The sequence below is a fragment of the Diabrotica undecimpunctata genome, chromosome 5, assembly GCF_040954645.1.
Source record: "Diabrotica undecimpunctata isolate CICGRU chromosome 5, icDiaUnde3, whole genome shotgun sequence".
Taxonomy (NCBI): domain Eukaryota; kingdom Metazoa; phylum Arthropoda; class Insecta; order Coleoptera; family Chrysomelidae; genus Diabrotica; species Diabrotica undecimpunctata.
Window position 1 is genome coordinate 88,241,124 of NC_092807.1, and position 16,926 is coordinate 88,258,049.

General features: G+C 34.4%; 1 protein-coding gene across 1 annotated transcript in view; it reads right to left on the reverse strand.

The window, feature by feature from the left end:
- LOC140441447 (zinc finger CCHC domain-containing protein 8 homolog) overlaps window positions 1–16,926 on the reverse strand; it is a 44,562-nt gene that overhangs the window by 10,657 nt on the left and 16,979 nt on the right. Inside the window, exons 2-4 of the mRNA XM_072532180.1 lie at window positions 15,149–15,752; window positions 9,356–9,662; window positions 8,633–8,779 (exon numbers count right to left, since the gene is read on the reverse strand). Of these exons, the coding sequence (XP_072388281.1) occupies window positions 8,633–8,779; window positions 9,356–9,662; window positions 15,149–15,752 (1,058 nt within the window). The remainder of the gene's footprint in view (window positions 1–8,632; window positions 8,780–9,355; window positions 9,663–15,148; window positions 15,753–16,926) is intronic.

Here is a 16,926-nt window from a genome sequence, read left to right on the forward strand (position 1 = left end):
CATGGATTATCAACATCCCACATATAAACACCCAATTAACGCAATATAATAAATATGATACCAATCTGTATCTCATATATAAAAATTATAAACAAATAGTCTCGAATTACAAAAATTACACCCATATCTTCACTGATTAATCTAAGTCCTCCCAAGGCGTAGGAGCAGCAGTATTCATAAACAACGATGCCAAATCTTTATTTAAGCTTCCCAGTTCATACAGTATCTTAAATGGATAACTTTATGCCATATTACAAGAGTTAAAATACATTTTCAAAGCATAAACCAAATACTTTTTAATAATATCAGGGTTGTAAAGCCAGAATGATGATGAATATCTACCTCACTAAATTGACTGAGGCTCATATATCAAACCTTTACAAACAAGACTATAGCCATATTAACCAAAGAAATATTCGACAGTCTTCGTCAAACAGAATCACAAACAGTTTTCCTATGGGTTCCTTCTCATTCTGAAATCGAGGGAAAGGAAAACGCTGATCTTTGGTTGATAATAACAGCTACGAAATTACCTTCATTGGTAGAACAATCAATCTCAGATATAAAGCATCTATTAAAATCGATTACCCTCAATTTATGGAAAGAAAAATGGAAGACGTCTACAAGCAAACTAAGGGAGATACTAGTCCATGAAACCCACATTCAATCAACAGATCTCGCCAAGTTATCCTATCTCGTCTTCGGTTAGGACACTGCAAACTTACTCATGAATATCTCATTACTCATATCCAAGCACCAAAAAGCAGCAAGTGTAAGATACCAATAACAATAAAACATGTGTTAACATAATGTAGTAAATTTGACGCTTACAAACAATAAATACCTGGATATTCAAACGATATGAAAGACATTTTTAAACTTCAAACTGACTGTAAACCTCTTTTACAATTCCTTTACAAATGTAACTTAGCAAGTAAGATATAATGTAAATAAATTTATACTTTGTACACCTATTGTTTTTTCTTGACCCCGCTAATGACTTTCGTGGTTAAAGCGGTTATTTTCTAAATAAAAAAAAATAATGAGAAGAGTGTAACAGGATTCGGCATTTTTTGTCCTTTTCTGTCCAGTATATATTCAACATATACGTTTCAAAGAGTCGAATATTGAACAAGCAATTTATGAGTAAAAGGAATCTATGTAAACAACTTAAGGTATGCAGACATATTTATTATAACACAAAATATTAAAGACTTGCAGTCCATACTAAACGTTAAAAAAATTTAACCCAGTGTATAAGGATTAAAAATAAATGTAGAGGAAAGAAAAGTAATTGACGCTACGTGCAATATAAATCATCAGAATTTCTTCGTTATACATAACTAGCTAATTGAGCCCATGCCCAAGTTTCAGTAACTTGCTACTCAATAAGAGTCAATTTTTACCATCAGTTTGGAGTATGCACAGGCCTCTCCCTTATCGGGAACAAGGAACACCCTGACCCAGTAGTAGATCGGACCTAACATATCTATTGAATTTAGGTGAAATGTTAAGTTTGTTACAATGTAACAAGTTGGAAGCCTTCGAAATGTGGACCTTACGAAGAATGTTCCGCATACCATGGACAGATAGGGCGAGAAACGAGGAAGTCCTAAGAAGAGCAAATACTGAGAGAGAATTGTTCAGCTTGTGAAATGGGCTGGGTTCCTCTGCACCGTCCAAGTGGGCCGAATAAATACTTCGGCTGGGTACAAGTAATTATAAGATAATTACTTCAGATTAGCCTTCGATTTGGTATATTTCCATTAAGCGGTGGTTCTTTTTGTTACATGGATTTAATTAAAACTGCTCTTGCTCAGTAGAAATGTATTTTGATTATCAATAGTATACCCTTAATTGTTTGATAAACAATATACTAGTTACTATTTATTTGCTCGTTGCTTGCTTGATTAATAAATATTATCACTTACAGTTATTATTGTTAAGACGTGATCGGATGGTTCTGAGCGATGCGTCTTCTTGGAGAGTTGAACGTACAAGGGAGAGAATTGTATGCAATCTTTCGTATCGTCAAATTTTTGGTCAGTAACAAAGGGTGGTTAGGGGTAGGACGCGAGGGCGCTGTTGCCAGTTTTGGATCAAATCCGAACATACTCCCCGGCCGTTGAATGTCTCATTCAATAATAACGAGGTGGAAGGATAAGAAAGGAATGAGATATAATGGTTCAGTTGGAACGTGAGAAGATACAGAAGACCTATGATATATAAACAAGAAAGTAAGCAGGAATAAGAAGAAAGTAATAAACGACAATCAAATTAAGAATCTTGAGGCAAGGGACATAGCATTGTGATGGACCTAATGAAGACTCCTTCACTAGTTCGAATCCGTACAGCGCTGACCGGAAAGTAAGGCCTGTGGTCCGACATGACCAAGCCTAGTATGTTCGTGTGAAAGCAGTAGAGTGACTACATGTGATTTAGAGGGAAGTAAAATAGGGTGTTTGTGATATTCTAGAATGACTGCATTTTTTAAGCGTCCACCGACACATAAAAAACCAGAGTGATTTATGAATGGACTAAGTGAGACCATGTTTTTATTTGAGAGTGATTTACTATTTTGGATTTCAGAGATTTCTGAACTGAAGTGTTGGTATTGAACAATTTTACAAATTGAGTTAGTGGACGTGAGAAGTTCATCTACAGATAGTGGACCAATAAGAGTTTTAGTGGGAAATCTTGAATTGTGAATAAATCTGTGAACATATGCCATTGCGTGCACTAGTCTAGAAAATTTAGAAAATCTAAGAAATATTTTATGCCAAAAATTTTCTTCGGTAGGTTTAGTGGTAAGAAGTGAGATTTTTCTCTCTTCTGGTAAGTTGCATTCGTTAATTTTTTCATCAAAATGAGCGAAATTAAGATTGGGGTCTTGCAGAAATGAAGGACCTGACCACCATGAATCTAATTTTAAAATGTTTTGGGCTAGTAATCCTCGAGATGGGTAGTCGGCAGCATTTTCTGCAGATTTTATGTGGCGCCACTGAAAGGCATTTGTCAATTCAGTGATTTAAGCAACTCGATTGGAAACAAAGGTATTCCAGCGGGATGCGTGGGATTGTATCCACGATAGTGCTATCCTTGAATCGCTCCACAAATTGACACTAGAGAATGACAGTTTGTTTTCATATATTGATATGATTCTTTTGGTGAGTTTTGAGAGGAGTAACATGGCACAGAGTTCAAGTCTAGGTAGGGTAGTTGTCCGGATAGGGCTTACCCGAGATTTTCCTGTAACCAGTATGCAGGAAACTGTGTTATCAGAGTATACAGTACGAAAGTAAATGCATGCTGCATAAGCCCTTTCGCTACTGTCAGCAAAACCATGAATTTGTATGTGTGCGACTTTCTTATTAAGAAATAGACAGCGTGGGATTTTTAAGGACTTTAAGTGAGGTATACTGTTTACAAAGGTTGTCCATTCTTTTTCCAAAGAGGGAGGCAAGATATCGTCCCAGTCCATTCGTTCAAGGAAAAGTTTCTTAATAAATAACTTTCCATGTAGAATCACAGGAGTTATCAACCCTAAGGGGTCATACATTTTAGCTAGAGTGGATAAGGCAATTCTTTTTGTAACGCGAGTGTTAGTTGGGGCTTCAGGTACTGAGATTGAGAGTGTGTCTGGAGAAGGGTTCCATGAAAGTCCTAAAACGTTATTACAGGCTTTTTCGATTTGGATGTCATATGAAGTGGGTTGATCATTATTACAATATTTTTCAGTGAACCTTGTGGAATTGGAAACCCATTTGTGAGTTGAAATGCAAGCACTACCTAGAACGGTATTTAATTCGTGATATGTGGTTTCTAGGTCAGCTTCAGTTTCGGCACCACAGAGGATGTCGTCTACGTAAGTTTGTGTAAGTAAGGCTTCACAAGCGAGGGGGTATTTTTGGATGTTAATGGATGCAAGCTCTTTTATAGCCGGAGTAGATCTTGAAGATCTGAGGCCGTACGTTACGCTAGTAAGTTCAATGCATTCAAGTGGTTTAGAGGGATCATCTCTCCACAGTATATTTTGCAGGAAGGTTTGATTTGGGTTGATATTTATTTGACGGTACATTTTTTGAATATCAGCAGTACAAACAAATTGGGGTATTCTAAAACGGCAAATGATGTCAAATAAATCAGGTTGTACCTGTGGACCTGTGAGCATAATGTCATTTAAAGAGGTTCCAGAAGAGGATTTACAAGATCCATCAAAAACAACGTGTAATCGAGTGCTGGTACTGCTCTCTTTTATCACGCAATGATGGGGCAAGAAATATTTGTGTTCGGATAAATTATTGTATAGTGTGAGTGGGATATATCGTGCATGATTAAGTGTAATGTATTCATCGATGAACCTTTTGTATTCAAGAAATAGAGAGTGATTTAATTGAAATTTATTTTCTAAGCCTTCGAATCGTTTTTTAGCGACATGAAAAGAGTCACCTAGTTTGGTATGCTCTGAGGGGCATTTAAGGGGAAGATTTACTTGGAATCGTCCGATTTTTAAAATTTTAAAGTTTTTCTTGAAGTCAAGTTCAGCAATTTCTTCAGTCGGGGTGAGAAGTTTTTTAGTGGGTATTTCCTCCATTTCCCAGAATTTAGGAAGAAGCGAGTTAAGGGAAGAAGTGTTTTCGGAGATAACATTAGAAGTTTGAGTAAATAAGGATACTCTTTTATTTTGTAGATGATTATGAGGTACACTACCAGCGACAATCCAACCAAAAAAGGTGTTTTGAAGTACAGGGAGATTTTTTCCTAATCTTACAATGCCATCGGTAATGAGTTCGTAGTATTTGTCAGCACCTATCAAAATGTCAATGCTTGAAGTTGAAAAGAACTCACTGTCGGCTAAGGAAATGTTGTGTGGTATTTCGAGCAATTCTAGGGGTATATGTGTCTGCGGTAGTGGGGTAGTTATTCTATCGAGTACGTAACAAGACATGTTAAGTTTATTGCTTTTATCATTAGTAGAGAAAATTGTAAGATTTGCCATTATGTTAGACATGATTGAGCTCTGGGCAATTCCAGAAATTTGAAGTGGTTGTTGGAGGGTTTTACAGCTAATTTTTTCAAAGAGATTCCTTGACATAAAGCTACTTTGACTAGCATTATCGAGAAGGGCCTTGGCTGTTATCATATGTCCTGATTTTGATTTAATAGATATTTTAATTGTTGCTAATAGAACATTACAAGGTTTAGCGGAGAATGTAAGGTCGCCTGTGGTATCTAGAGATACCGCTGTGACAGACTCGGGGTGGATGTTATTGCCAGAGGAGGATGGCATGTCGTCGAATTCTGTATGATTTTTATTAGAATTTAAATTAGGGTTTGATTTTTCTTGAGTTTGATGATAATTATGTTTTCTGGAGTTGGCATCAGAATGTGTTTGATTTGAATTGGCTCTCCAATTATGTTGATTGCCTTGAGGATAGGTAGTTCTTTGGCCTTGAGATGTGCCTGGATTGTGAGATGGATGCGAGAAGTTAGTGTTGAGGGTTTTGCGTAAGTGCAAGAGAGTGTGATGTTTTTTAGAACAAATCGAGCAAGTTTTAGAGATGCATTCATTGTAAGAATGTCCTGTGCCCAAGCAGTTTGTGCACATGTGTTGAGAATGTGTAAAATTTAATTTATCAGAGTGTGGAAGAGATGAGAAACGTGGACAACGATATATTTTATGAGACAAGTCATTACAGTATATGCATTTAGAAGTGGAAGAATTATTGTAGGTAACATTGGTGTGAAGAGAAGTAGTGCGAGAGAATTTCGGAGAAGGTTTTTCCGTTTTATAGACACGTGAGTCACTTAAATCACCTAATAAATTGCACCTATCTTCTAAAATGTCTAGAAACTCGTCTAATGTGGGTAAATCTGATTTAATTCTTTTTTCTCCGTATTGTTTTTTGGAGTTATAGTCAATTTTTCTTGACAAAATATAAACTAAGATGATATCCCAAGTGTTTACTGGAATGTTTAAGTTTTTTAAAGATTGAATGTGTTTTCTTATTGTAGTTACGAAGTCTCTGAGTGTTTGGGCATTAACCTTAGTGAGAGTGGGGTAGTCCAAAATGGATTTTAAGTGTGCGTTGATTATATTTAAGTTATTAGAGTATCGTTTTTCCAAGAGGTCAAGAGCAATGGTAAAGTTTTCGTGGGTTAATTCGAGAGAGTCAATTAAGGCGAGAGCTTCATTTTTTAGAGAAGATTTTAGGTATATAAACCGTTGAATATTTGTCAGAGAGGGGTTATCAATGATTAAAGAGGTAAAGAGTTGATAAAATGATATCCATTCATCGTAGTTGCCTGAGAAGATTTGAAGTGATAATTGGGGTAGTTTTACATTAGTAGGCGTGGTTTGTGTAACAGTGGGAGTTTGAGTGGTAAGACTGGGTAGATTTGACTCTACGAGAGATTTGCACTTTTCGCGTAATAAAGTTAAATATTTAAAATAATGTTTTTCCATAAGATCACGATTTTCAAGAGCATCGGCATCGTCAGTGGCTTGTTCTATGTTATCTTGTATAACATTATAACGTTCAAAATGTTTAATTATTGATTCTTCTCTTAGTTGTAATTCTGTTATAGTTAGTTGAGAATGTAAAAATTGATCACACCAATTATATGCTCGCGTTAAAGCCGACTTTGCCGTTGCTCGTTGTTTCTTCAGTGCCTCCATTATTAAATATAGGTTTTAAATCTAAACAATTATGATATGCAATCACTAAAAACACCTTAAATTCACTTGCGAAAACACTGCCGCGTTAGATATAGCACAACTTTTATAAGCGCCCTGAAAGAAAAACAATACAATACAAACAAATCAATAGAAATATCAATAAATGAATATTTAAATGTGTTGTGGAATATGTGTAGTATATATAAAATCGTTAAATATATGGAGGCACTGTGAAATCGGTAAGTATAATATTTATGATGTGTAAAAATATTAAAAGTATTTATTTAGTGAAATTTCAAAGATAAATAATAATAAGTTTTTCGCTTGAGCAAATAAATGTTTTTAATTCTTAAAACTAATTATTACAAAGAATTTCTTAAAGTAATTATTATTCAAATTTTTATTTTATGCGAAACAATAGTGTCTTTCTTAGTATCGAAATTATTCTGTGAGCACGTGGGAAGAAAGAACTTTTTCTGTACCTGCAGTGATGAGCGGTGTACCTGATGCCGTGAATTCTCACACAGCCAATGACGCGACGTAGCAATTTGTAGAATATAATATATTTTAAATATATTTGTGTTGAATTTGTTATTTATATAAATCCTAGTTTATAACATATGGGAGAAGGACCATGGAACGGGCTGGGTTCCTCTGCACCGTCCAAGTGGGCCGAATAAATACTTCGGCTGGGTACAAGTAATTATAAGATATAATTACTTCAGATTAGCCTTCGATTTGGTATATTTCCATTAACCGGTGGTTCTTTTTGTTACATGGATTTAATTAAAACTGCTCTTGCTCAGTAGAAATGTATTTTGATTATCAATAGTATACCCTTAATTGTTTGATAAACAATATACTAGTTACTATTTATTTGCTCGTTGCTTGCTTGATTAATAAATATTATCACTTACAGTTATTATTGTTAAGACGTGATCGGATGGTTCTGAGCGATGCGTCTTCTCGGAGAGTTGAACGTACAAGGGAGAGAATTGTATGCAATCTTTCGTATCGTCAAATTTTTGGTCAGTAACAAAGGGTGGTTAGGGGTAGGACGCGAGGGCGCTGTTGCCAGTTTTGGATCAAATCCGAACAGCTTGATCAAGGCACGAAAGATTGGATACCTGGGCCACATCCTGAGAGGCGAAAAATACGCAATCCCTCAACTAATTATCCACGGAAAGATTGAGGGCAAGAGAGGAGTAGGTCGCAAACAAATGTCGTGGCTGCGAAATATAAAGAACTGGACAGGCGTAACTAACACTGGCGAACTTTTGCATGCCGCAAAAGACAGACGTCTGACCTTAAGATAATTCGACAACGCACTATAGGTGCACGGCACCATAAGAAGAAGAAGTTAAGTTTGTTTTCACAGAATGAGTCAAAAAGGGATTTCTACCTTCACGCCGGCGCCGGATTTCCTAACACACTAGCTTCAAACTACACAACAGGTTGAAATAGGAACGCGAATATCATGCGAATATCAAGTGCGAATTCATATTTTCAACCAATAAAAAAACTTTTTTTTCTTCATCCAATAATGTTGCTATCACAGCTGATTCTTCTAGGGAAATTTTGAACATTTCTCATGGAATAGCTTCGATTTATGCAATATAATAATATACTTTGATCAAACAATGAGAAAGTGGATAAGCGAGGGAGGAAAGAAATGGTTGCTGGGAATAATGAGAGACGCATGGAGAACAAATAAAATACCCAGAGAACGCAAAGACAAGTTACTCATCCTAATACGCAAAAAAGAAGAAGTCATGTACGAAAACTATACGTGAGGCCACATGACTACGCCACCTATTCGAGATGGCAGTTTTTATCTGAAAAATCTTATAACCATCCTTTACGAATGTTCAATTATCTGTTATATGAAATATGCATCCACATTTTTTAGGCAGCAAATATACAAATAGTAAAAAAATTAGATGAGTAACTTACCGCCGTATCATTTTCTTCGTCGTCCACATCCATATCTTGAGTTTCAAAGTCATCCTGTTGTTTTGAATATTCTTTCTCAAAGAACTCAATCATCGCTGCTTTACTAAATTGATCTGAATACGGTGGTACACGATGCTGTCGATATTCCTTCAAAAATATAATTAACTTAAATGGTTACGATGATCCATTTGGAAATGTATAATACTAACAGTATGACAGCACAGTTTATATGGCAGATTATTATGTTATGGTTTTATTATATGGCAGGTTTTTGTACACGACTGTCCAAAACAGAACAAATATAAACATCAACATCTTTATGTATGTTATGTAACGTTTTGTATAAGAATTTATAAAAAATAATTTGAAACAAGAAAATTTCAACTAATCTTGTTTTGTGACATTACATTAAGAATTATCAGATGTGTCATAAAAGTTGGCACAACAAAAGAACCACTGTACTATAATTCCTTTATTTGAATGATGTCCACTCACTAGTATCTACATCCTTATTGCTGAAAAGCACATTTTGTGACCATAGCTTATTTAGTAGCTCTTAAGACATGCGCTGTTCGGCTGACAGTATCGTGTCCTTTGCAATTACAACTATTAAAAATTAAATTAAATTTTACATGAACCTTTGTTATTCAACAGTGCTATCAAGAATTTTCAAACGGAGTATAATTTAACAATTGATAATAAAAAGTTAATTAAAACACTTACATCTTTACAATGCTTTTCCATCGGTACGTTGAATCCTGGATATTCTATAATCTTCTCGGTGTCGAGACCTTGATTCTTCTTAACGTTCTTCGGTCGTACGTTATTCCCGTCGCTGTCAAACATCGTCAAATTGGAGTATACAAATTTGGCTTCCTCCAACCATCCGGGGGGATAGCCGTGTCCCCTCATTTGATATATATAAGAAGGTAACTGGTTACGTTTTATGCCTAGAGCCTCTCGTAGTTTATCTGATATTTTACCGGGTCTTAAGTGGGAGTATTTCTGTTCTTCTTCGAGGTGGTATCGACTGAAAATCGGATTTTGTGCAATAAATGGCATTCTAGATAGTTTAAATAAAATTTTACAAATTAAAGAAGCTTTTTCGAGTAATCGAAAAAATCGTAATTTCTTGCTTTCTTAAAACACAAATTTAAAGAAGTTACGTTTAAGCTATCTTGAAGAGTTATTTGCCAGTAATGTACTAAAATTAGTTATTTAACTCATTTAACTGTATGCGACCTATTATAAAAAATCTGAACTATAGAGATATTCTGCAAAATGAACTAAAATGAGAAACCAACCAAGTACTATGGTCGTCCAGAAAGTAAAGAACGATTGAGCATCACGCCCGGTGCCGATCCTTCACCTCCGCGACTTCATGCGCACCATGTCTAACGCATCAGTGTGAACCAAGTCTTTTTGTTCTATACATTTTGAAAGGGTGGTGTCCATTGAAAATCCCGCCAAATGTAAAGTACGCAATGTGATTCTGTACACACTGCATTTATAGGCAGATAAAGGATGTTTGCCCTATCTGCATTTATAGGAATATAAAGGCTGTTATGAACGAACCTTCAGTAAGGAAATGATGCTTTATGTTCAACTAAGAAAGAACCAGTGTGCACAATAAAGAACGGAATGGGAGGCCATCTCTTATGACGGAAAAAGTTGATGACAAAATTCAGAAAAACCTGCGATTTACTTTAACCACATTGCTGGACTCTTTTCGACAAAGGGTACCCCCCGTTAATATTGGAAAAATGCCCTTAATCCTAGAATTCATTTTTTACGTTCTACGTGATTAAAAAATAAGACAGCGCAATTTTAACCCTCCGCCCCCTTCTATCCACCTTCTACCCTTAAAAACATAATTTTTTCGTTTTTTTTTTAGTGGGTTGCTATAAATTTAAAAATTTCAAAAAATAGAACATTATTAAAGACACTATATAAAATATTTTCCCAAATACGTTTTCAAAAAACATTGTTATCTAGAAAATTAAAACAATTTGGTTCAAACGTTTGACTTCCAAAACTTCCGAAAAAGGTCTAATACCAAATCATCAATTTAAGGAAAAACAACGCAATTCCGCAGTGCAGTAGAATAGCAAATTTAATTAGAGATGGTTTAGAACATAACATTTTTTGTTCTGTAGCATTCTTAAACATTCAGTAATCATTTGATAAGGTCTGTCACCAACCGCCACATTTTATTATCATAAAACGTATTTTCCAAAATTCTTTTTAAAAATCATTACTATCTACAAAACTAAAATATTTAGGTTTAACATTAATAAAAAAGCACTGATTGAGTAGTAGTAGAAGTATACAAAGGAACTTCCAAATTGTTCAACATTGTTTTATGTAGTGTCAGACAAATAAAATGGCTAATAAAATTTCAGTAATTGTATTTATGTGCGTACTAATATGGAAGGAAATTACCGTTAAAGGAAATGACAAGAATTTGCCAAGTAAGAAATACATAGGTTGTATTTAAAACTGAAATAATATAAATTTTCTGATACTGGATAGTCATGGATTTTTACGTTGTGTATTGTTTCAGTGACTTTTGTTTGTGAATTTATTACAAAATCGAAGACCTAGACCACATATTCTTTGTCTGTATAATCCAACGAACTTTTCAGAAAACTTCAATTGAAAATTGAATGGTTATATAACATAATGTCTCTGCTCGTTTTAGATAAAACTGACATTGACGATTGTTTATTATCATTAGTCAGAGCAACAAAAACACAAAATAACAGTATCATTTTGTTTATTCATTATGCTTTTCCTTAATGTGTAACCTAATCTTTCCGAGATCTATCTTATATTGTTTATTTATTTTCCTTCTATCCTAGACCTATCCTTCTAAAGCCATCCTCATTACATGTTTACCTTAAATATTAAATAAGTCAAAGAACAAAACACATCCTTGTCTAAACCCTCTCTCTGTTGTGAATTGGCTCTGCTCGTACTGTTGTCATATTGGTCTAATACAGATTTTAATGCACTAGCCGCGTGGGCGCCTAAAATGGACCTAAGATTTATCCAGCTTCTACAATCGAACGCCTTCTGGTAGTCAACGAAGCATATTATTATAAGTACTTGAAATAATCTCGACTTTTAAATGAGTTATATCAGGTTCAGAATCTGCTCATGTGTACCTTTTCCCTTTACAAACTCCACTTGTTCCTGCGGTATTTGATAATGTAGGTAAGTTTTTAATCTGGTTTTGATGATATGCAACAAGATTTGACTGGCATGTGTTATTAGTGACCATGTACGACAGTTTTCACATCTGGTAGTGGCTCTTTTTTTGTGTAGTGGACTATAAATTAAGATACACCAATCAGATGGCTATTTTCCCGAATTCCCAATAGCGACACAGACAGAATGGATGATATGTAATCCTTTATTATACAGTATGATACAAAAGTATGCAATAAATTCATTGTTTCAGAAACAGAAAACTTTAACACTTTCGCTGCTGACTTCTATGATAGATGAGTTGCCGGGTGCGGCATTTTTTTTTCTAAAAATTTTAAGATTTTGGGCTTTATAATTGCTTTAGTACTAAACTGAAGCCCATATATAAAGAGTTTGGTTGTTTTTTTATCAATGTCACGCATGCGTGTCGGACGCACCTAGGTATAAATTTTTTGCCATGTGCTGACTGACACGCATGCTTGTCAATATATTTTTTACTACTTTAAAAGTTTATTGAAGATTTATTTTTTTATATAATTATATTATTTATATTATTTAGAATTTTAAGAAAACTAAGTAAAAACAATTAAAAACAAAACAAAAAGTAATAAAAACACTAGATGAACAATAAAAAAAACTTTAAATTCATAATATACATAACTACGTAATTTGTTTATATGTATACCACAAAATGTTGCACTATTGATGGTAATCGTTAAAACATTCGATGCATAATCCGGGCTCTTCTGTACATTGTTGGCAGTGGTAAAGCGTCATTTTACGGATTTTCTTGCCAGAGCACACTCTACATCGCTTTCTTACTGTTTTTCCTTGTTTGTCTTTGGCCAAAATTTTGGTAATAATGTGGACTGTTTTAATTGTCGGCCTCAGCTTGTTATTCATCCCAATGTTTAATAGCTTTTCCAAAACTGACAGTCGGTAGTCATAAAGGCTCATCGGACGTAAAACAAATTGTTTATGTAGCAAGTACGCTGCATTATTAATGCTTGATTAGCATCAAGTGTATGTAATGTATGCCCAACTTCTTGTACCACCTTAATGATTTTCTTTCACAGGGGTAGTAAGAGTTTAGTTGGTCTTGCCGATCGACACCCCCCATATGCTTATTATAATTAAAAATGCAGTAGGTTTTCCTCTGGGTCTATTCCTTCTATCAACAAATTCCATTTCATTTCCAAATTCAATAGAGATATAAAGAACGTCACGTTTGTCCTTCCATTTACCAACTAAAATATTATCAGGAAAACAAGCAATTCGCTCACCTTTTTTTAGTTTTTTTTTTCAATAACGTCTTTGGGATTATGCTTTCTTCTCATATTTAGTGTTCCAGTGCAGTAAGTACTTCGATTTGTTAATATTTTACCTAGTTCATAGGAATTATAAAAATTGTCCATGTATACACTATGTCCTTGGTCCAAATATTCCTGAAGTAGCTGTAAAACTACTTTTGTTGTGTGGCCTTTTCCACCGGCATCATCCAGGGCTCCAGTGTAGACTAAAGATTTTAGAACTAAACCACTTGGCTCTGTAAGAATATAGAGTTTTATCTCGTATTTATGACGCTTGTTCTCATAGTGACTATTGACTCATCAAGTGAAAGGTTTTTTCCAGGATAATAAACAGCACCCATTTTATTATTGAAGAACGTTATTATAGGTCGTACTTTGTACAATCGATCTTGAACTTCTTCTCCACTGGCTGTGTTTATAGCAAAATGTAAGCACCTCATTATGATAAGGAAACAATCCCTACTCATATGCTCCGAAAAACATTTTAAATTAAATAATGGATGAGATTTCCAGTAATCATTGAGTCTATTGATGGTGAATATGAATTTGATGGTTCCAGTGTGAATCAATAGTGCAACAAATTTTAACATTTCTTCTCGTGAAACTGGCTTCCACTTTGTAATTCTTGATTTTTCTCGTATATGTTTAGAAAGGAATATCTCTTCTGCATACAAGTTGATTTGGCTAACGATTAAATCCAAAATGTTATCAAATATCATTTTAAAATAATCGATTGGGTCATTGACACCTGGTTGAACCAAAAGTTCATTTGTTTTCGAAAATATAAAATCTTACATATTCATAGGAATATTTGTCCAGTCAGGAAGTGAGTGTTCTAACACAGTTTCGTTTTCGTTGGGATTTAGGAACGTCATCTTGGATTTGAATCGGCATTTCATTTACTGTAACAATAAAAAAAAATTAATAATGTTATCACATAAAATATAAAAACTTACTCTCTTATCATCGTCTGAATACTCCTCGAATTCAGAAGAAACGCCCTCGAAATCAGAATCAGTGTTACTGCCAATAGAATGATTACTGAATAAGTCCTCCTCATCAGTAGATTCATATAACAGAGCTAACCTAACATCCCACTTTCACTTAGTTTATTAGGATTTTTCACCAGTAGTCAGTACTTTACGTTTTTTACATTTTGAAGGTCCCGGTATACAGTCCGTAATTTAAAGACAAAACGGTCTATACGTGAACGTAACAAAATAAATAAGAACCAACCTTCTACTGCAACAATTGCAACAATACAATCACACTGCTCGAATTCTTTGAACGCGTGTCTGACTTGACCGCGGAATTTGTATCCCCTACTCTAGCATGTCCGAATGCCGAATGCCGTCTCATTGGGAAATTCTGAAAACGGCAAACATATTTTAAATACTTTGTGCCTTAGTAACACGCTAAGAAGATGTGAGCTATCTACTGCATACGCTGTATTTAAAGTGCTCTGTTAAATTTAACTGGTCAGATGTCACGCAAGTATGTCGTCAGCACCTGGCAAAATAACTTAAAGTGACGCAAGCGTGACATCAGCAGTGAAAGTGTTAACAAAAATCATAAAACACGTCAATTTTAATTTTTGAATGACTATCACATCATCAGTGACGGCGTAATGACGTAATCTACGATTTTTTTATACTTAGGACTAATATTTGATGGAAATTAAATTTAAATTTATCATTAGAATCAATTCTAGTTATATATGTAATTTTAAATGGAATAGTGTTTTGGATGTCAAAAATGTTAATTACAATATTGATAGTACATTGAATTATTTTAGAATATTCTATATGATGGTATATCATATTGCAGATGGACGAAACTTGTATGTTTTATGTTTATTCATACTCAGTGTTATTTAGTTGATTTGTTATGTATTTGTTGAAAATGTTTTATTAAGTCCCTTAATAAAAATTATTATTATTAAAACAAAGCAATCCTAAGGATAAATCTAACTTAAAAAAAAATAAAAAAAACTTACGCTGACTGTTTTTCCTTCATCATTTTCATCTGCTGTCTCTTCATGTTGATTATATTATAATTTTTCGGTAATGGACAATCCTTAAGAGCATGTCCTTGGTCACAATTAAAGCAAGTCTGAGCAGAAATTCTGACTTTCTTTTCATCATTCTCCTTCTCCTTAGTAATATCTATTTGAAATTTACTGGAATATTTCGTGGTATGGATCTGTTCTTGAGATGGCTCTGTATCTAACACAAACAAGTCTTTGTCTTTCTTCGCCTTTTTTCGCTTTTTCTTTTTCGGTGGGCTACGTGACGTTGACTCTTCTACTTTATTAATTTCCTGAGTGCAAGATTCAACAATAGTGTTGTTTATACCAGTCTCATCTAAAGTAATCCAGTCGCTATTTACTTTTCCTTCTTCAGGTTTTACAGTAATAGAGAGATCGTCTTGTTTAAATATCTTTAGCTCAGTACAAGAACTTATGAAGTCCAAAATCTTCTGTTTGTACACATTACTGATGCTTTTAGTGCTAAAACTGATTTGAATTATTGGTTCAGGTGAATCGGTTTCAGATGTTACTTCTCCATCTTCTACATCTGTAATTTCTTTATTCGCACAGCCTGAAATAAATAATTTATCGATTTAAGCAAAGATTTATTTGTACCTCATGAAAATAGGCAAAAATTGACCCTATTTGGAAACTCTGGCTTTTCCAGGTATTTGACCAGTGTAAGCCTCTAACGCCTATATGTTTCCTGCAGGTAATTATATGGGGCTTTTATTTATTACAGATTACACACGCCAACGATGAAAAAACTTTTAAACATGTTTCAACTATCTCGACCAATAGTTTTTAGAAGTTAAACTAAAAGAAGGCGATTTCGTTGGACTGACATTAGAACAATGATATTTGGCGTTAACTTTAAATAAAGCGTGGCTATCAGTCAAAGAAGTCGTTCAAAAGTTCTTGAGAACTAAAAAAACCCCAGAATGTTTCTATTGTAGCTAACATTTTAAACAAGGTTTAAAAAATAGAATATTTGATGAACCTGAAAGTTCACTTTTTGAAGAGTTAATTTGATTAATTCCGGGACAATTTGCGAGATGTTAGTAATTACAGCTGAATTGTGAAACCTAGATTGCCACATTATATCACTGTATTAAATCATAGTAAGAGACTTTAAAGCGAAAATCATTTGTAACGAAAAACGTAAAGAATGCGTAGAACCGTTATGTTTCGAGAGCGCAACAAACAAGGCTATCGACTGGTAGAATTTGAAATGGAAGAGCAATTTCTAGTTACAAATACCTTTTTTTAAATTTACCACAGAAGATTATAGACGTCGAAATAGCCAAAAGATAACCGTAAACATATTGTTAAGAACCAAATATCAAGATGTTCCGAAAGTTTATGCACTCAATAAAAACATATCGTGAAGTTCATATTAAATCAGACCATACTTAGTGTTGCCCAAATGCAAGAACAAGACGAGACTTAGGCAGTCTTCGTCTTGGTCTTGCAGCAAGAGTCTTGCAAGTCTTGCAGTTACCCACTAGCCTATTGCTATTTATTAAACGTTACTTTAGATCTTAGAACAACGTAACGGAGTAAGTACATTTTAAGCTTGAATTAACATAGCCATAATAAAGACCAACCAAATTAATAAATGTCTAAACAACTGAAATCAGGTGGGGTTTGAAGCCACGATCTAAGCTTACCGTGCCTATGCTCTAACTAACTCAGCTATCTACCATGCCCCACAGAAGTCAATCTGTTTCTTAATAAACGTTTGC